The sequence below is a fragment of the Danio rerio genome, chromosome 14 (genome assembly GCF_049306965.1).
Source record: "Danio rerio strain Tuebingen ecotype United States chromosome 14, GRCz12tu, whole genome shotgun sequence".
Lineage (NCBI taxonomy): Eukaryota > Metazoa > Chordata > Actinopteri > Cypriniformes > Danionidae > Danio > Danio rerio.
Genome location: NC_133189.1, coordinates 50888985 through 50910393, shown reverse-complemented (window position 1 = coordinate 50910393; position 21409 = coordinate 50888985). Strand labels below are relative to the sequence as shown.

At 32.9% G+C, this 21409-nt stretch overlaps 1 protein-coding gene across 2 annotated transcripts in view; it reads right to left on the bottom strand.

Moving 5' to 3' along the window:
• cabp2b (calcium binding protein 2b) overlaps nt 1-21409 on the bottom strand; it is a 75922-nt gene that overhangs the window by 16932 nt on the left and 37581 nt on the right. The window contains exons 1-2 of one of the 2 annotated variants that reach the window (XM_021481261.3): nt 15518-16158; nt 9571-9825 (exon numbers count right to left, since the gene is read on the bottom strand). In XM_021481261.3, coding sequence (XP_021336936.1) covers nt 9571-9825; nt 15518-15604 — 342 coding nt within the window. In that variant the 5' untranslated portion in view covers nt 15605-16158. Of the gene's footprint in view, nt 1-9570; nt 9826-15517; nt 16159-21409 lie in introns of those variants that run through there. The other variant, XM_021481262.3, reaches the window with a different exon arrangement.

The window sequence follows — 21409 nt, the reverse complement described above, 5'->3', positions numbered from 1 at the left end:
TTTTAACACAAGTTACTGACAAATTAAAAGTCCTTTAGCATACTTCCGCATATACCCTATACCTAATTCAACCACGTGGTGTCAAACTTACATACTGCACCTTTAATTTTTACTTATTACTTTTTGTCATATACGTTTTTACAGTGTTGGCAGACTATAACAGAGAAAGAGAAATAAAGAATGCAGGAGGTTAAGAGCAGCTCTGATGTTAAACTGTGTGTGTGTGAGATAATCCCAGTCTAATCAAAACACACCTTTGGGCAGATGAACAGGGAAATTCTCTTTAATCCGCACTCATATTTTAGTCAAACAAAGTGACATTGCCCTGTGTTATCAGCCTGACAGAACCATAATCTACTCTAATCCATCCACATTCACACACACTCACACACACACACACACACTCACACACACACACACACACACACACACACACACACACACACACACACACACACACACACACACACACGCGCACACACRCACACGCACACACACACACACACACACACACACACACACACACACACACACACACACACACACACACACACACACACACACACACACACACACACACACACACACACACAAACTGTGCTTCTGAGCCAACATTACAGTTTTTTTAGTCTTGAAGAGGTCAGCAAATAGATGGATGCTGTTTTATTGTAGGATAAAGTGTATAAAGATGAAGCATGTCTAAGGAAGATTGGAGTCAGACGAGGTCACTGTGAGCAGCAGTGCATTCGGGGACAGTGAAGACACAGATGTGTGTGTGTTCAGCAGCTGCTGTAACATGAGAAAAAGTAATTGTGCTGTGTTCTGTGTATGAAGCAACACAAGGCATGGTAAAAGAAATATAATCCTTTCAGGTTATGCTTTTATAATTATAAATGATAATCACTATATATATATATATATATATATATATATATATATATATATATATATATATATATATATATATATAGTTGAAACCAGAAGTTTACATTCACTGTATTAAAAGGCACATAACCATTTTTTTTAAAAAGTCAGTTGTTAATGTGGCTAAACTTATTGTCTTTTAGGTAATTTAGGATTATCAAACGTGTTTCTGTTACACTTAATACCAGAATAATAAGGGAGATATTTTTGAGAAATTGTTGTAACTTTTCTTGAAAATCAAGTTTACATACATTAAGATTAAAATGCCTCTGAAAAAGCTCAGATGATGGTGTCAATGTCTTGGAAGTGTCTGCTGCTTCCTTTTGTGACAACATGGGGAAAATCAACAAGCCAGAATCAACAAAAAAGCCAGATTACAATTTGCTAAATTACACTGGGAAACTGATTAATGTTTGAAGACATGTCCTGTTGTCTGATGGAACTTAAATTGAACTGTTTGGCCATAATGACCAGTGTTACATTTGGAGGACAAAGGTGAAAGATTACAAGCCTAGGAACACCATCTCAACTGTGAAGTATGGGGGCGGCAGCATCATGTTGTAGGGCTGTTATGCTGCAGGTGGAACTGGTCCACTTCACAGCATAGATGGCATCATGAAGAAAGAATATTCTGTAGAAATACTGAAGCAACATCTCAAGATATCGGCCAGGAAATTAACTTGGCCACAAATGGGTCTTCCAAACAGACCATGACCCTAAGCATACTGCCAAATGAGTTCAAATGTGCTTTAGGGACAACAGAGTGAATGTTTTGGAGTGGGCATCACAAAGCCCTGATCTCAATCCTATAGAAAACTTGTGGGAAGAGTTGAAAAAGCTTGTGCGAGCAAGACAGTCAACAAATCTAACTCAGTTACACCAATTCTGTCAGGAGGAACAGGCCAAAATAATTTAAAAAATATAATAATAACAGTAATTATAATAATAATAGGCAACGCGGTGGTGAAGTAGCAGGTAGTGCAGTTGCCTCACAGCAAGAAAGTCGCTGGTTCGAGCCTAATAATAATAATAATAATATAAATAATAATAATTTTAATCCAATAATAATCAAAATATTTAATTATTACAATAATTGTAAAAATTATATATATATATATATATTATATATTATATATATTTTTATAAATAATAATATTAACTACATATATAATGAAAATGTTTAAAAAAAACTATATAGGCATATAAAAAATAACATGAGAAAAACACAATAAATTTACTAAAACTTTAAAGTGAAAAAAATAGAAAACTTATTGTAAAAAAAAAATCTAACAACATAAACTATAATAGTATACATTTATGGCCACTAGGTAGTGCTGTGGGTCAAAATAAAATTGTTTTAGTGTCATTAATAACATTAAAATTAATAAAAAAATATAAATATATCAATTAACATTAAAAAAAACATCTGAATTAAACGAAAATATTTTACTTAAGATTTAAAAATCAAACAAAAATCTGAGTCAGTCTTTCAGAGACAGAAAAAAAGTCCTTTACAGTAGTTCAAAATAATAAATACAATAAGTAATTTGCTACCATCCAGTAACAATATAAATGGCAATATAATTGGTTATTTAATTTAGGTTTTGGTTACCCAATTCACCTATAGCGCATGTCTTTGGACAGTGGGGGAAACCGGAGCGCCTGGAGTAAACCCAAACCAACACGGGGAAAAAATGCAAACTCCACACAGAAATGCCAACTGACCCAGCTGGGACTCGAACCAGCGACCTTTTTGCTGTGAGGCAACAGTGCTAACCACTGAGCCACCATGCCACTCCCTGCCTTTTCTTTAGAATTTATGCTTATAAAAAAGCTATTTTATTGGAGTAACAAAGTCTAAATTGGTCTGCGGTGTAAAACAAAGTTATCAGCCTCTCTGTAGTTTGAGTCTCTTGTTTTTAAAAAGCGCCATACGTGTAAGCTGAATGAATGCATTATTAAATGGACGTAGAAATAAAACCCTCTCTTGTGCTTAACTCTAGAGTAACTCATGTATCCAGTTCTAATCCTCTGCTTTATTTATTGACTTTAAGATAATCAGATGTGAGACTATAGTCAACCTAATGTTTTAACCCTTTATCTTGCTCGCTGGTAACTTGATGGACAGAGTTTCCACGAGGGCTTTAGTGAACATTACAGAGGAAATGCAAATAAAAAATAAAATTGATGCATCCTCCAAATTTAATTCCGGTTCTTTAGACTTATGTGCTACTTTACTTAAAATAAAAGTGGGTAAACTCATGGCCTTAAAAGCGACAAGTTAACCTTACCTTAAAAAAAAATAAAAAAATAAAAAATTAAGTAGGAACAGTTAAGTTATAAACTTTTTATAATTATGCATATAAATTTAATGCAATATTTTATTTATATTTATTTTTAATTTATTAAATAATTTATTTTAATACTCATTGCCTTAAAACCGAGAAGCTGACTTAAAAAAAAATAAAAAAATTAAGTAGAAAGAAATAAGTTGACAACTTAATTTTCATAAATATGCAGTTCATTTATTTAAAAATGTTAAGGCAACTTGTTTACTCCCTTTTTGAATTTATTTAGATACTTTATTTAGATTAACTTAGAATTCATTTATTTTAATATCTATTTTAATACTCATTGCCTTAAGTGACACCTTAACTTAATTTAAAAAAACAATTTTAAAGTAGTTAATTTTGTGTGCACAGTTCTTTTACCTAAATGTTAAGACAACTTGTTTACTCATTTTTTTTACTTAATTTTTATATTTGCTTTGAATTAATAACACATTTTGTTAATTTTCCTTCTGCTTATCATCAAGGGTCGCCACAGCAGAATGAACCGCCAACTATATATGTATGACAGTGCTAACCACTGAGCCACCATGTCACCTTTATTAATTAATTTATTTTAAAACTCATTGTCTTAAATGCAACAAGTTGAAAAAATTAGGGTTGACTGATTTATTTATTTATTTATTTTATAATTACACACACTAGTTCATTTACTTAATGCTAAGGCAACTTGTTTACTCACTTTTTAAATTTATTGTAATATTTTATTTATATTTATTGTGATTTTTTAATTAATTTATTTTATATTTATTTTTATACTTTGCTTTAAGAGCAACAAGTTGACTTTACTTAAAAGAAACTAAAAACAGTGTTAAGTAGGAACAGTTAAGTTGACTTAATTTTTATAATTATGCACAGTTACTTAAATGTTAAGACAACTTGTTTAATCACTTTTTAAATGTATTTTTATATTTAATTTAGATTTATTTTTAACTAACTATTTAATTTAAATACTCATTGCCTTAAAAGCGACAAGTTGACTTTACATAAAAAACAAATCAGTTTTAAGTAGAAACAGTTATGTTGACAACCTATAATGTTTATAATTATGCACAGTTCATTTACCTTATATTATAAAGGCAACTTGTTAACTCCCTTTTTGAATTTTAGATATTTTATTTATATTTATTTTGAATTTATTAATTTACTTATTTTAATACAGGATTATTTTAATCCTTAGAGGTGACATGTTGACTTTACTTAAAAAAAAACAATTTTAAGTAGGAACAGTTAAGTTGACTCAATTTTTTATAATTATGCATATAGTTCACTTATCTAATATTATTAAGGCAAATTGTTAACTAATTTTTTAATATTGTTTTGGTACTTTATTTTTATTTATTTATTTATTTATTTATTGAAATATTTATTTTTAATTCCAAATTGTACACCACGAAAATTATACATCCATAAAAGAGAAAAAATTAAATAAATGAAAATAAAACTGCTAGGTCTTTTAAAAAAATGGAGTAAATGGCTAGCTTTCTCCACAACGACAATATAATTAAAATAATTTAACATTTACATAATTCCAGAGGTTATGCATCATTGAGAGAATATGTTGGGCAACCTTTTATCTTGTTTTATATCTATTTATTTATTTTCTTGATGAGCTTAATGTAATATTTTATATCAAATAATATATATTATATACATTATATACTCATATTTATGTGGGTGACACAGTGGCTCAGTTGGCATTTCTGTGTGGAGTTTGCTTGTTCTCCCTGTGCTGGTGTTGGTTTCCTCCAGGTGCTCGGTTTCACCCACAGTCTAAAGACATGCACTATAGGTGAATTGAGTAAACTAAATTGTCCAAAGCAAAGTGCATGTGTGTGAATGAGTCTGTATCGATATTTCCCAGTACTGGGTTGCCGCTGAGTAAAACATATGTTGTGGCAACCCCTGATGAATAAATAGACAAAGCCAAAGGAAAATGAATGTATATATATATATATATATATATATATATATATATATATATATATATATATATATATATATATATATATACAGTATATGGGTGTGTATTAACTTAATCAGTTTGTGTTGGTACTGTAGAACATGAAGGAATTGTGTGGAACCCTGCATTTTTTACAGTGTAATCGCAACAGGTTTACTCACTATTTTTAAGTAAAGTCAACTAACTGCTTTTTACAGTGTGCACATGCAAAGATGTTGACTTGGATAGGCAGCAGTGAATGCATCTACCTAAATTAGCCTGCAGCTATCTATATCTCCAAGGCAATGAAATAATTATGACAGTAAGAAACAATGATCCCTCTTCCAGAAAGGTGAGTGGGCAAGATTGGGTTTCTGGTTTGCTCACTGCTCAATATCAGGTGATTAGCTCTGGACGCAAGCTTATCCCGGTACAGGAACGCAACACCAGCAGGCTAAAGAGCAGGATGGGCTTGTTAGGACAGATCCTTAACCTGTCATCTCATGCCGGACACTCACCTAAGCACCTTTCTGCTAATGAAGTTCACTCACTTCAGGACACAAGTGCATTTCTCACAATGGAAAAATCCTGAATCTGAATCCTTAACAGCTGACATGCGTTATCAGTAGTTGTTCTGTGGTGTGTTGAAATTCTTGATTCTGATTGGATGGATAGCTTTGAGCACAGTTGTAAATAAATGTTCTTCCATCAAACATTAGTGGCAACCATAGTGACTTCGTTTCCAGAGCCTACTTCATTCCTCTGTGTGATCATGAGCTCAATCGGTAGCTAACACACGTAGCTATGAGCTATGCCCATGTCACATACGGTTAAAGACAAAAATAATTAACAATCCTGTAAAATGCATACATATATTTCCTCATGTATTGTTTTACAGATCAAGGAATTTTTGTACAGTATTTGCTTTAATACATTTCTTCTGGAGAAAGACTTTCTTTTAGTCTAGCTGGAATAAAAACCAATATATATATATATATATATATATATATATATATATATATATATATATATATATATATATATATATATATATTTATTTTTTGTAACTGTAAATGCTACCCCCCTTAAAGACTTTTTTTTTTAGATTAGTTTAGTGCAGAGGTTTTCAAAGTGTGAGGCGCGCCTCCCCTGGGGGGCGCCAGAGCATGTCAGGGGAGGCGCGGGAAAATATTATATAATAAAAATACAATTATTAAGTTTAATTATTATGTGTATTTTTTTATTATTTTTAAACGTTTTAATTAAACAAAGTTAAAAAAATAATACGTCAAAAATAAGAAAACCTTTTTTACCCAGAAGGCCATAGCTGTGAATTCGCTTCTGTTTGGCAAGCCCGCCAATACAGGTATATGCCTGCTAACAGGCACGTGCACACATAGGGCTCAACCTGTGCAGTGCACATGCCCTTTTTAGTCTTGGATAGAATGTGCCCTTCCAAAATGATCAAAAGTGCCCCCGCGACGCGGCACAACCTTGGTCCCGTTCTTCAGTAAGCGCACGACCACTCCGCTCGAGTACGCGCGCGACAACACAGCTGATCAGAACGCGCACAGCATGAGACCCGTTAAACTTCGGCGACACCTTGAAACCAAGCATGATGAAGTAGCAGGAAAACCTCCAGAACTTTTTGTGTGTGTGTGCGTGCGTGTTTGGGAGGAGGGGGCGCCAATGGATAAGTTGTGTCAAAAGGGAGGCCCACTGTCTTAGACTTTGAAAAACTCTGGTTTAGTGTATTTGTTTTCAGGTTCAACATTAATAAACATTACTGTAAAATGTGCCAGAATTAACCAATAATGACTATTTTCTATTTTTAGACCCCTTACAAAATGTTAAAAAGTCACAACTAAAATAGAAGCACAGCATAATAACATATAAAACACTATCATAAATACAAATAAAAACTAAATAAGATTTATGGCAGCATAAGAGGACAAAAAAGCCAAAAACAAACAGTACAAATAAGTGTCAAGAATACAGTGCTAATGCTGATTTGACAATGACCAATTTTTATCATGAAACTGAAAAGAAGGAAAAGTGCAGGATCTTCTAATTGTTGGTGGGATGGATATTCATTCCCAAGTAGCTTTTACTAAAAATACCAACTGACTGAATTAACTTTTAATTAATTGACTGAATTAACTAAATTAACGAGCTAGTGTGTTTCCCATACTGATAAACTTCCGGTGACCTGTTATTGTGAACTTTTTACATTTTATACGGTTCCTTTTACAGCATCGATGTTGTAATGTAATTAAAATACATTTAGTTAAATAGACTTTGGCATTCATTTAGTTGCTCAAGCGTAAATCAAGACAAAAAGCTGTTTACTCGCACATGCCCATCAGAATCGGCAGGCTGGCGCAGAAGCTCCATTGAATATACTGGGGTAAAATAAATGCTCATATTATAAAGACATGGTGGGGGAAAATGTAATTTAATGCAGTGCTTCTTGTACAATTTAACACCCACTTTATATCGGATATCACTCAGTCAGTGGAGATCGCTGATTACTAAAGAAAACTGACCTTAAATACATCAATTTTTACATTGGCATACAGTTGTCCGGAAGCGCTTAACTCAGGTTGCTGGCAAATTCAAAGTCCTAAAAGCATGCTTCGGAATATACCCTATACAATTCCCACTTTCACCACCTCTAGTAGTTTATTCTAACTTTCACATACTGATTTAGTTCTGAAGTCGGGTTATGTAGGGTCTTGAACATTAAACAAATGTGCACATATTTACTAAAATTTTCCCAACTAAGCATGTTGTATTTCTTTAATATTGAACAATGCTGAAACTGAACTGATTTCTTATCAAGAGTTTTTAAGGATTGTTTGTACAATGATTCAAGTGGCTTCAAAGAAGTGATGCTAGCTTGGGACCAAGTGGTTAAACAATTTTGTAAGATTGGCTACAGAAAAAAAAAACCAAAATTGCCCAATCTTTCTGAAGAAATTGTCTTGTTAACTTAACTTGTGTTGTTATCCTAATTAATTTAGTTAAGTCTTTAAACTGCCCTTTACGCTGAATACTAGCATTTTACAAAATAAGAAGTAAAACATTCTGTACTGTCATCATGGCAATGACAAAAAAAAATAAGTTGTTAAAACTATTGTTTTAAACACAATTTAAATAATATAAATATATACACATACATATACACACACTACTGGACACAAGTCTTGTCACCTATCCAAGATATAGGAACAACAAATAATGACTTATGGTTGATTACTTGGTAGAAGTGGCTTATTTGTAAGGCAAAGGCCTCTAGATTAATTATTATTAATTATTTGATTAGGACAGTAAGGTCTGACTTTGCTTAGACAAAAGTCTTGTCACATAACAGAAATAATGTCCAGTATAGAATATAAAGTCATCCTGCAGTGGAGACAGAATGAATATTGTGTCTGACTCCATCATGAGCTTGGAGGACTGCATCCATACATCTCTGCAATGACTCAAATCACTTATTAATAAAGTCATCTGGAGGCAAAGAAAGTGTTCATGCAGGACTCCCAGAGCTCATCAAGAGTCTTTGGATTCATCTTCAATGCCTCCTCCTTCATCTTACCCCAGACATGCTCAATAATGATTATGTCTGGTGACTGGGCTGGCCAATACTGCAGCAGCTTGACCTTCTTTGCTTTCAAGAACTGATGTGGAGGCTGAAGTATGAGGAGGGGCACTATCCTGCTGAAGAATTTGCCCTCTCCTGTGGTTTGTAATGTAATGGGCAGCACAAATGTCTTGATACCTCAGGCTGTTGATGTTGCCATCCACTCTGCAGATCTCTCGCACACCCCCATACTGAATGTAACCCCAAACTATGATTTCTCCAAACTTGATTTCTGTGAGAATCTTGGGTGCATGTGGGTGTCCAGTAGGTCTTCTGCAGTATTTGTGATGATCGGGATGCAGCTCAACAGATGATTCATCTGATAAATCAACCTTCTGCCACTTTTCCAAATTATTAACTAGAAGCCAAGTTATTATTTGTTTCTCTTACAACTGGAATCGACGACAAGATTTTTGTCAGGTAGTGTGTGTGTGTGTGTGTGTGTGTGTGTATGTATGTATGTATGTATGTATGTATATATATATATATATATATATATATATATATATATATATATATATATATATATATATATATATATATATATATATACATAGCATAATAGAAAGGGTGAGATGACAATCAAATATCCCATCTTGTGTGTTTGCTTTTTTATCATTGCGTCATGATGATGTTTACCTTCAATACTGGGAGGACTCGAACACATTGTGCATATGTAAATATGAATGATGGCCTGCAGGTGGTGCTCTTACCGGACCAAAAACAGACTCCACGATGGGTCCGAGGTCAGAATCCTCCTTCTCCTTGGGTTCCTCAGTCTCTTCAGCCTCCACAGGCTCCACTTCCTCCTCCTCGTCCTCTCCGTCTCCAGCTTTGCGGGGAGGCTGAACAGGCTGTTTTTTTTTCTGGGCCATTTTGGGTCTTGTATTGCTGTTAAATGCCTCTGACAGGCCCGTTTCACTTTGCCTCCTCTGTTTCTCCACCTTCTTCTTAATTGCGGCCTGGACCTGTCAGGAGACACAGGAGATTAGACATTGGTAAATGATGATTGATTAGCATCCGGGGATATTTTTACATAACTAATTATACTCATAATTGCAATTGTAAGCTAGATAAAGGGAGTGAAGCTCACACAGGTTGATTAGAATGTGTGTTGTATTTAAATAAATAATAAAACACATGGTGGGCGGAGTCAGAACATCGGTTGCTGATTGTGGAAGGAGCTAAAACTGAGAGATTTTAACCTTTACCTTCCAAACATGAGAACAACTTGTAAAGGAACTTTATGTCTCATGTCACAAAAAAGTCTGTAGACTTTTCTTATATCGAGCTAGGTTAGAAGAACGTTCCCAGAATGCTCTAAGTTTTAAGTTGCTACAAAAAAACCTTTCTGCAACATTCTAGAACAGCTAGTTACTGTCTATTGATAACGTTTCCATCCTTATTTAGCTACCAAAAAAATAACCAAACTGGAGCTATTGGGGAATGTTGGGGGAATACTCCTCTCTCCCGGTCAGTAACACATAAAACAAGCATATAAAAAAACATCTTTCTATACAGTAAAGTCCATGTCTCTTATGCAAAAAAATGGATGACAGACATAAATATATCCAAAAATATCTCAAATATATTTCATAATCAAACTATCATTCTATATGTATATTGCGATATGCACAATTGCGGCATTATTTTGATATGTCGCACAGTTTTAATGTGCAAAGCATATCATCATTATTAACATAACTTTTATCCCAATTCAGTATAATTCAATTTATTGGCCCAACCAAATGTTTTTTTCTTTTGCAACATACTGTCAATCAATCAAGTTACTTAAGACCATTTGTGACCTTGGATAACTAAACAAGTCTAATGTTTCAAGGCTATATTTGTAAGAACAGCCAAAAATCCTTTGTATAAGTCAAAATTAGCGATGCAATATCAACTTTTAGTATACAATAAAAGGATATAAACTAAATATATTTTTAATATATATATATATAGATATATATATATATATACACACACTTTTTAATTATTTTTATTTGACATGGACATCACAATTACACTGGACAACTAAATGCATTTGTTTAAGTGTTTTAGCAAACTTGCTAAATCTCAACACCTGTCCACAGGAGGCTTAAAAATTGACAAAATGGAAATATAATAAAGACATACACACCATTACAATTATTTACATAAAATTACTGCAGGCAAAAGCAAAGGCGACATGATCCAACAAACTAACAGTAGCCTATTTGTGCAAACACTGCTGTTTTGTTTTTAACCACTTTTTAAGAGCACTACTAAAAATATTTATATTACTTTCTGATTTTAAGTTAACCGGTAAATCATTCCACAGTTTGGCTCCCTTTACAGAGAAGACAGATTGACCAAACGAGGTCTTACACTTTGGCACTAGACAGTCACCATTAGCAGTTGCCCGTGTAACTCTGTGGGAGGTTTGATGCCGATTGATTAGCTCACAAAACAGGAACACGATAATTTAAACATTTAAAAACCAATTTAAGATAACTAAATTGAATAAAACATATGAATTAGAGTGATATACCATTGTGTTTATGGGTGATTATCTCAGTATTTAGAGTTTTTTTTTTAACAAATTTAAAAATAGTTGTATTTTAACTAAATATTCATTCATTCATTTTTCTTCAGGTTAGCCAGGCCTTTTTTTATCAGAGGTTGCCACCGTGGAATGAACCACCAACTATTCCAGCATATGTTTTAACCAGCGTGTACCCTTCCAGTCGCAACGCAGTACTGGGAAACACCCATACACTCTTGCATTCATACACATACACTACAGCCATGTTAGCTTATTCAATTCACCTTCAGCGCATGCGTTTGGACTGTGGGGGAAACCGGAGCACCCGTAGGAAACCCACGCCAACATGGGGAGAACATGAAAACTACACATAGAAATGCTAACTGACCCAGCCAGGGCTTGAACCAGCGACCTTCTTGCTGTGAGGCAACAGAGCTGACCACTGAGCCATCGTGTTGCCCTTCTACCAAATATTATCTTATATTAAACCATACCTCAATGAAAAGCTTATTTATTGAGCTTTTAGATGACATACAACATTTCAGTTTCCAAAAATGACTGATTTTATGGTCAGATTTGTTAAATCAAGACTCGTTTTATCTGAAAAGTCTCTGCTAATATTCTGCCAGATATTTATTTCATTTTTTACAGTTCACCTTAAACATGATATTCACACAAAATTCAAAATGTACTCAATATTTACTCTCAAGTGGATCCAAACTTTGAGTTTCTTTCCTCCGTTGAACACAAAAGAAGATATTTTGTCAAATGCTGAAAATCTGTAACCATTCACTACTATTAAACAAACACTATAGAAGTCAATGGTTACAGCATTTTTCAAAACATCTTTTTGAGTTCAACAGAGGAATAAACACAAGTTTAGAACCACTCAAGGGTGACTGAATAATCATTTTTAGGTGAACTATCCCTTTAACCAGACTACATTCACTTGTTCAGGTCAAAACTCAATCTCCAGGTTAGTCTGATTGACTTCCATTCTAGAGGAAACAAACACTATAGAAGTCAATGGTTACAGATTTTCGACATTTTTCAAAATATCTTCTTTTCTTTTCAACATAAAACTTTGGAACCATTCAATTCGATGATGAATAAATTTTCATTTTTTTGGTGAAATATCTCTTTAACCAGACTGCATTCAGAGCTTACATTCATTAGTTCAAGACAAGTCCAAACTCAATTTCCAGGTTTGTCTGATTGACTTCCACTGTAGGAGAAACAAACACTATGAAAGTCAATGGTTAAAGATTTCCAGCATTTTTCAAAATATCTTCTTTTGTGTTCAACATAAAAGTTTGGAATTTCTCGACTCAACGGTGAATAAATATTAATTTCTGGCTGAACTATCCTTTTAACCACTAAATTTAGAGCTTAAATTAAATTGTTCAACTCAAGATTCATTCTCCAGGTTAGTCTGACTGACTTAGGAGAAACAAACACTATGGATGTCAATGGTTAAAGATTTCCAGCATTTTTTTTTAAATATCTTCTTTTGTGTTCAACAGACAAAAACAAAAACAGAAAAGTTAAGAGCCACTTGAGGGTGAGTAAATATTCATTTTTGGGTGAATTATCCCTTTAAGCAGAATGCAATCTCTAGGTTAGTCTGACTGACCTCCGTTCTAGGAAAAACAAACCTTACAGAAATGAATTGTTACAGATTTCCAGCATTTTTCTAAATATGTTCTTTTGTGTTTAACAGAAAAAATACAAAAACATAAAAGTTCAGAACCACTCGAGGGTAACTAAATATTAATTTCTGGGTGAACTATCCCTTTTGACCAGTTTACAGTAATATGTTCAAGTCATTAGTTCATCTTCAGGTTAGTCTCTTTGACTTCTATTCTAGGATAAACAATGTGGAAGTCAGTTGTTACATATTTCCAGCATTTTTCAAAATATCGTCTTTTGTGTTCAACAAAAGTTTGGAACCACTCCAGAGTGAGTAAATATTCATTTCTGGGTGAACTATCCCCTTAATCAGATTACATTCATTTGCTCAAGTCAAAACTCAATCTCCAGCTTATCTCATAGACTTTTATTCTAGGATAATCAAATACAATGAAAGTCAATGGTTACATATTTCCAGCATTTTTCAAAATATCTTCTTTTGTGTTCAACATAAAAGTTTGGAATTTCTCGACTCAACGGTGAGTAAATATTAATTTCTGGCTGAACTATCCTTTTAACCACTAGATTTAGAGCTTAAATTAAATTGTTCAACTCAAGATTTATCTCCAGGTTAGTCTGACTGACTTAGGAGAAACAAAAACTATGGGTGTCAATAGTTAAAGATTTCCAGCATTTTTTAAAAAATATCTTCTTTTGTGCTCAACAGACAAAAACAAAAACAGAAAAGTTCAGAGCCACTTGAGGGTGAGTAAATATTCATTTTTAGGTGAACTATCCCTTTAAGCAGAATACAATCTCTAGGTTAGTCTGACTGACCTCCGTTCTAGGAAAAACAAACCTTATAGAAATGAATTGTTACAGATTTCCAGCATTTTTCTAAATATCTTCTTTTGTGTTTAACAGAAAAAATACAAAAACATAAAAGTTCAGAACCACTCGAGGGTAACTAAATATTAATTTCTGGATGAACTATCCCTTTTGACCAGTTTACAGTAATATGTTCAAGTCATTAGTTCATCTCCAGGTTTGTCTCTTTGACTTCTATTCTAGGATAAACAATGTGGAAGTCCGTGGTTACATATTTCCAGCATTTTTCAAAATATCGTCTTTTGTGTTCAACAAAAGTTTGGAACCACTCCAGAGTGAGTAAATATTAATTTCTGGGTGAACTATCCCCTTAATCAGATTACATTCATTTGCTCAAGTCAAAACTCAATCTCCAGCTTATCTCATAGACTTTTATTCTAGGATAATTAAATACAATGAAAGTCAGTGGTTACATATTTCCAGCGTTTTTCAAAATGTCTTCTTTTGTGTTCAACTAAAGAAAAAACAATCATAAAAGTTTGCAACCAGTCGAGGGTGACTAAATTTTCATCTTTGGCTGAACTGCTTTAAGCAGTTTGCATTCAGCGCTTACATACATTTGTTCACGTCAAAGTTTAATCTTAGTCTCATGGACTTCCATTCGGGAAGAAACAAACAATGAAAGTCAATGGTTACAGATTTTCAGCATTTTTCAAAATATCTTCTTTTGTGTTAAACAAACAAAAAAAAAAAAAATACAAAAACATAAAAGTTCAGAACAACCCGAGGGTAAATATTAATTTTTGGGTGAACTATCACTTTAAGCAGAATTCAATCTTTAGGTTATTCAGACTGACTTCCATTCTATTAGATACAAACACTATGAAAGTCAGTGGTTAAAGATTTCCAGCATTTTTCAAAATATCTTATTTTGTGTTCAACAGAAAAAAACAAAAACAAAAAAGTTTGGAACCGCTAGAGAGCGACTAAATATTAATTTCTGGGTGAACTATCCCTTTAAGAAGACTACACTCATTTGCTGAAGTCAAAACTCAATCTCCAGGATAGACTGATAGTCTTCCATTCTAGGAAAGACAAACACTATAAAAGTCAATGGTTTCAGATTTCCAGCATTTTTCAAAATTTCTTCTTTTGTGTTCAACATAAAGGTTCGGAACCACTCCAGAGTGAGTAAAAATCGATTGTTGGGTGAACTATGCCCTTAAGCAGAATACAATCTTCAGGTTAGTCTGACTGACCTCCATTCTAGGAAAAACAAACCCTCTAGAAATGAATGGTTACAGATTTCCAGCATTTTTCAAAACATTTTCTTTTGTGCTCAACAAATAAAATACAAAAACATTAACATTCAGAACCACTCAAGGGTGACTAAATATACATTTTTGGGTGAACTATCCCTTTAAGCAGAATACTGTCTCCAGGTTTGTCTGATTTACTTCCATTCCAGAAAAAACTAATCATATAGAAACGAATGGTTACAGATTTCCAGCATTATTCACAATACTTTTTGTATTCAACAGAAAAAACAAAAACAGAAAAGTTCAGCACTACTCAAGGGTGACAACATTTTCATTTTGGGGTGAACTACCTCTTTAACCAGACTATTCATTTGTTAAGTCCAGACTTAATCTCCAGGTTAGTCTAATCATGATCTGTACCTGTTTGGCGGTTCTCTCAGGTGGAGCGCTCATGCCGCCGGTGCCTCCTGCTCCTGGGGCTGATCCTTCTCGAATAATCATGAACATCTCGGCGACAGTGAACCCGCACCTCTCTCTCTGCCTCTTCTTTCTCTCTCTCTTTCGCTCCGTAAGACTACACCTGCTTCACCCCTCCCTGTACCTGTGCCTTTCTGAAGTTTCCCTCTGCAATTGCTTTATTACTCTCTCATTAAATTCCCTTCAGGCATTCAGTCACCCAAGCTGAGTTATAAGCTGCATGTGCTCATTTTCCTCCAAATCATGTTAAAGCCACTTCTGTTTTGCACATCTTTCTTTCGTTCAGTTTTCTTTTGTTATGCCCCTCACAAAGATGAATCAGGAGTAAAACACATCTGATAAGTTTCTCTTGGTCATTGCTGATCTGTCGAAGTCCTCAGTATGTGCTGCTTCTGCTCTGCCCGGGTCTGTTTTATCCGGCGGGGCAAGAAAGAGAACTGAAGGATACCATGTCTGCTTTCTGGACGTCTAACATTCGGGAGTGACACTCAATCTGATCCGATACCTTTCTCTCCTTATCTTTCCGTTGTCCTTTTCTGTCTGAGTTACTGGCTGCTTTCTAGATTGCATTGGATTTGTGAGATAAGAAGCTTCAGTGGTAGTATAATATAGTTAAATAATAATAGTAATAATAATAAGGGTAACACTTCAGTTTAAGTAACAATTCACACAGGCTTATTACCTGCCTATTATTAAGATATTAACTGTTTATTAGCACTTATAAAATATGATCTTATTTTACATCCCTATAATCTCACCCAATAACTAATACCTACTTTAAAACTACCTTAATAACTATCAATAAGAAGCTAATCAGTAGTTTTTGAGCTAAAAGTTTGTTTTGTAACTAGCATGAATTTTACATGAAAATAAAGCGTGACAATAATATGTTAATTATAATAAGGAATTATGCAAAATGGCACTTTATACACTGTAAATATGTATAAAATAAAAAATTAAGCCAACAAATGTTTTAACTTATTTCATTTTTAATCAAACTTCAATATGAAAATAAAGTGTGGCCATAATGACGATAATAAAAAACTAAATAAAAATAAAATAATAATAATGATAAAATATTCTTATGAAATTACACTTTGTACAATGTAAACAGATATGATTAAAAAATAATAACAACAAATGTTTTTCATTATTTTAATTAGATTTTAACATGAAAATAAAGTGAGACAATAATAATATTAATAATAATAATAATAATAATATTAATAATAATAATAATAATCAAATTAATAATAATAATAATTAAAAAATAAATATCGAATGACATTTTATACACTGTAAAAAATATATATATATATATGATAAAAATCAAAGAGTTAGCATAGCATTTTCATATGAAGAAATGAGGTTGTTATTGGTCCCATTAGAATAAAATTAAGACTTTGGAAAACTATAAACGAATTATATTTAAACCAAACTGCAGTTAAAATTGTTGCTGCCTTCGATTTTTACGTTGAATCGAATAAACAATTCCTTTCATCCTAAAACAAATAATTTGAAGCCTGTTTAAATTTACTAAAATAAGTTATAGTAACAAAATGTTTTTGTTGTCATGGCCTATTGATTGTTTGTATACACACACACACACACACACACACACACACACACACACACACACACACACACACACACACACACACACACACACACACACACACACACACACACACACACACACACATACACTGTAAGCTTAAATAAGCAGATCAAATGTGACTTTGGTACCGTAAACACACGTTTACAAACAACAACAAAAGTTAGATTTGATACATGATTAAGCATAAATCAAGAAAGAAATTAAATACAATTACATAGAAGAAACTGCTGTTATATAAGTCAATTATTATTGTTGCCTTTGTTGATTTATTGCTATTATTAAATTCCTGTTTTTAATTTTGCAGTACAAAAATTGTAATTAAACGTAATTGTAAAATGTAAGAAACATTTTTAAATATTCTTAAAAATAATAATAAATATTATTAATAATTGTTGGCAATACGGTGGCTTAGTGGTTAGCACTGTTGCCTCAAAGCAAGAAGGTTGCTGTTTCATGCCCCGGCTAGGTCAGTTGGCATTTTTGTGTGAAGTTTGCATGTTCTCCCCGTGTTGGCGTGGGTTTCCTCCGGGTGCTCCGGTTTCCCCCACAGACATGCGCTATCGGTGAACTGAATACACTAAATTAACTGTAGTGTATGTGTGTGAATGCAAGTGTGTATGGGTGTTTCCCAGCACTGGGTTGCAGCTAGAAGGACATCCGCTGTGTAAAACATATACTGGATAAGGTGGTTTATTCCGCTGTGATGACCCCTGATGAATAAAGCGACTAAGCCGAAGGAAAATAAATGAATGAATCAATGAATCAATGAATGATTGTATTTTATCTTTACAGTACAATAGTATTATTTGACTACTTTTTGTTTACTGATTCGTTTAATAAGTTACATTCATTAATTTTAATAATATTAATAGAAAAAATAAAAGAAAAATAGTTTATTTAAATGGCTTTTTTTGTTAAATTATCATTTAAAATGGCTTAAAGTCATGGGTTTTTGATTTACATCACATGTGACTAAATGTTACATTTATTAGATCTGTAATTGAAAATTGTTCTGCAAAACGATGCAAAAAATTACACCCACTCTGCTCCTCTTAACTGATTTACACTGAACGGTTGTATTTATTTACACACTGTAAAAATTATATGATCAATTAGTCATGACAACATAGGTTTTTAGTTCCTTGTAAAGCATTAAACTTGTTAATCATTTTCTAACTTGCTGATAATAAAATGGTTGATTTGATTCAGCTTAAAAATTTAAGGCAACCAGTATTTTTTACATTGCAGTAACCATTTTAGCAAGTATATTAAAAGTAACTAATTAAATGACCAAAAGATAAATCTACGAAAAAGTAATTTAGTTACAGTAACTATACATTGTAAACGTAAAAAAAAAGAAAAGTTGACTCGCTTTTTTGAGATGACTCGACTTTCAACCCAAGCACTTGACTCGATTTAACTTGAGTAAACTCAAAAATGTTCTGAAGCTGGTTGCCTTAAAATTTTAAGTTAAGTCAACTTTTTTTATAGTGTAGTTACTCAAACACAGACACATTGTGAAAACGTATCCCTGTATACATTTCTGGAGAGCGCAAACTATGTAGCCAGAGCTGCGTATGGCTGCATTTTATCTTTAAAACTAACCCAAGCGGCAGTATGATGGTAACGATGGCTTGTTTCTTTATGCACTACCAACTGATCGCTACCTTTGCGTAGACGGCTTTATCGCGGTTACCATTTTGCTCAGAGGCTCACCATGTATGCTGGCGGACTTGAATCGCAGAAAGGAGTTAGCCGCAACAACGGGGTTCGAGTCCAGCGAAGAATGGTTGCAGAAAGTGGGTAAGACAAAAACAGAAGGCAAAAAGTAAAATAAACAAGTAAAAAACGGTGAGAATGTGGTAAAAAACAGGCTGCCGCGAGGGCTTTTCTTTTTCTGGATTGCCTTTTAAAACTGTCGGTTACATTTAGGGAAGGTGGTGGGTGGGTAAATCGGTGCTTTTGAAAACACTATTGGTTGGGTTTAGAGAAGGAGGTGCTCGGGGAGATCGGTCGGTCAGTCAGTCAGTCGACAGCGGCCTCTGGTGGATTTATGTGACTTCAAAAAAAGTAGCTCCTGGGACGTATTTTGTGATCTCCAGAAATGTATATAGAGGTATGCTTCAATAATGAACCTGGGTTGAATCACTTTGTACACTGTTGATCAGTGAATTGAAATGTACTTCCCAACACCTCTACTCCTCTCAGCTGATCATATTTAAGCAGATCTACTGACTTCAGCATGAAATCTGAAATCTCCTCTCTGTCTGTCTGTCTGTCTGTCCACTTCACCTAATGTATAATGTATGGATAAAGAGCTGGAGAAAGCTCGCTTACGGAAAATGAAAGAGGAGATAAAATAGTGGTGTATTTGTGCGTCAGACGGGGAGACGAAGGGACTGACGACAAAACCCGAAATGTAAAACTGCAGGATTGAGTGACCAGGCTTTTCTGCGGCCTCGTTAGGGAAAACACAGGAGCAGAGCGGGATATAAGGAGAAACACACACTGAAAGGGTAAGGAAAGGGCTCATTGAACATAAATAACAAAAGAGAGAGAAATAAGAGCTTGTAAAGTAGACTAGATCTATTCTTTATTGATCAATCATATATATTCGATGTCTGTTGTAATGCTAACTGGGATACGTTCAGTTATACGGCTCTGCTATAATATCCGTTTAATCTGCTTAAGGTAAATATTTAACTTAATTAGATATTTCTCAAATTTTTTATTAAACAGGCACTTAAACAGACTTTTTTAGTAGCCATTTTTTTACTAGACAATTTACTAGCCATTTCTGAGTCAAAATTGCATCATATATCATATATATATATATATATATATATATATATATATATATATATATATATATATATATATATATATATATATATATATATATATATATATACACACACACACACACCAATAAATGCAAATAATATAAACATAAATAAAGATGTTTATTGTGTGTCATTCTTGTTATACTTTATGTAAAGCACCACCATGTCTGAATGAAGTGCCCTAAGAGGATTAATAAACTAAACTAAATATAAACATATATTATGAATATATATATAAATAAATAAATTAAAATAAATATTATTAAAAACATAAATAAATAAATAAAAATAAACCAATATAAATAAAAAATATTAAATACATATAAATAAAAATATAAATAAAATAATTAATTAAATAAATAATAATAAATAGGAATATAAAAATATAAATATTCATAAATATAAATAAAAATATAAATAAATTAATTGAAATATATATATATATATATATATATATATATATATATATATATATATATATATATATATATATATATATATATATATATATGCGTGTGTGTGTGTGTGTGTGTGTGGTTTTTGTGTTCAATTAAACTCTGATATATATATATATATATATATATATATATTTTTTTTTTTTTTTTTTTTTTTTTATAGTAATTGTTATTATTTATGGTAATATTGGAAAATAGTTACTAGAGCAAAAATATCCTCTCTCCTAATTCAGCATTTTAGCGCATCACAATTTAAAAAAAGTAAACTTTTTTTTTTTATTTGCATATGCATTAAAACATTGCCATGTATTTCTTTAATAGATTTTTGTTTGATAGACTTTTAAATGTAATTTTTTGACATTGATGATGATCAAGATTCTCCGATTTATAAGACTCTGTAATAGTTTAATAGTATTAATAGTGGAATTGTTCATGTTTGACCAATTCAACAATAAACCCCGTCAAAAAAAACTTTCACTTTTCAATTGTCTCGTATCTGCAAAAAGTGCCACAAACAGTGTCTTAAGCGTATAGTGTTTAAAAAGTAAATATAACAGCGAGTGACTGGATTGTGGTCTTCTGTGTCCTGTTCAGGGCAAAGATTATATCTTGACCCAGACATGCTTGACAGGTGAACTGTCTGGTTGAGATGAATTAAACATCAGAGGTCAGAGGTCAGCGCGACTCAAGATCAACTGTCCTGATCATTCAATACAGGAGATACTGTGAAGCTTCAGGAGTGAAGAACACTCTTAATTTATTACTTTAATAAAAAAATAAAAAATACATTTAAAGAGCCCATATTATGGGTTATTGAAAATGCCCTTCCATGTAGTGTGTAACACAGCTTCAAGTGAAGTGAAATATCCAGCTAATCTTAAATCTGTAAGTTTACAGTGTTTAAAACTGTTGATTCAGC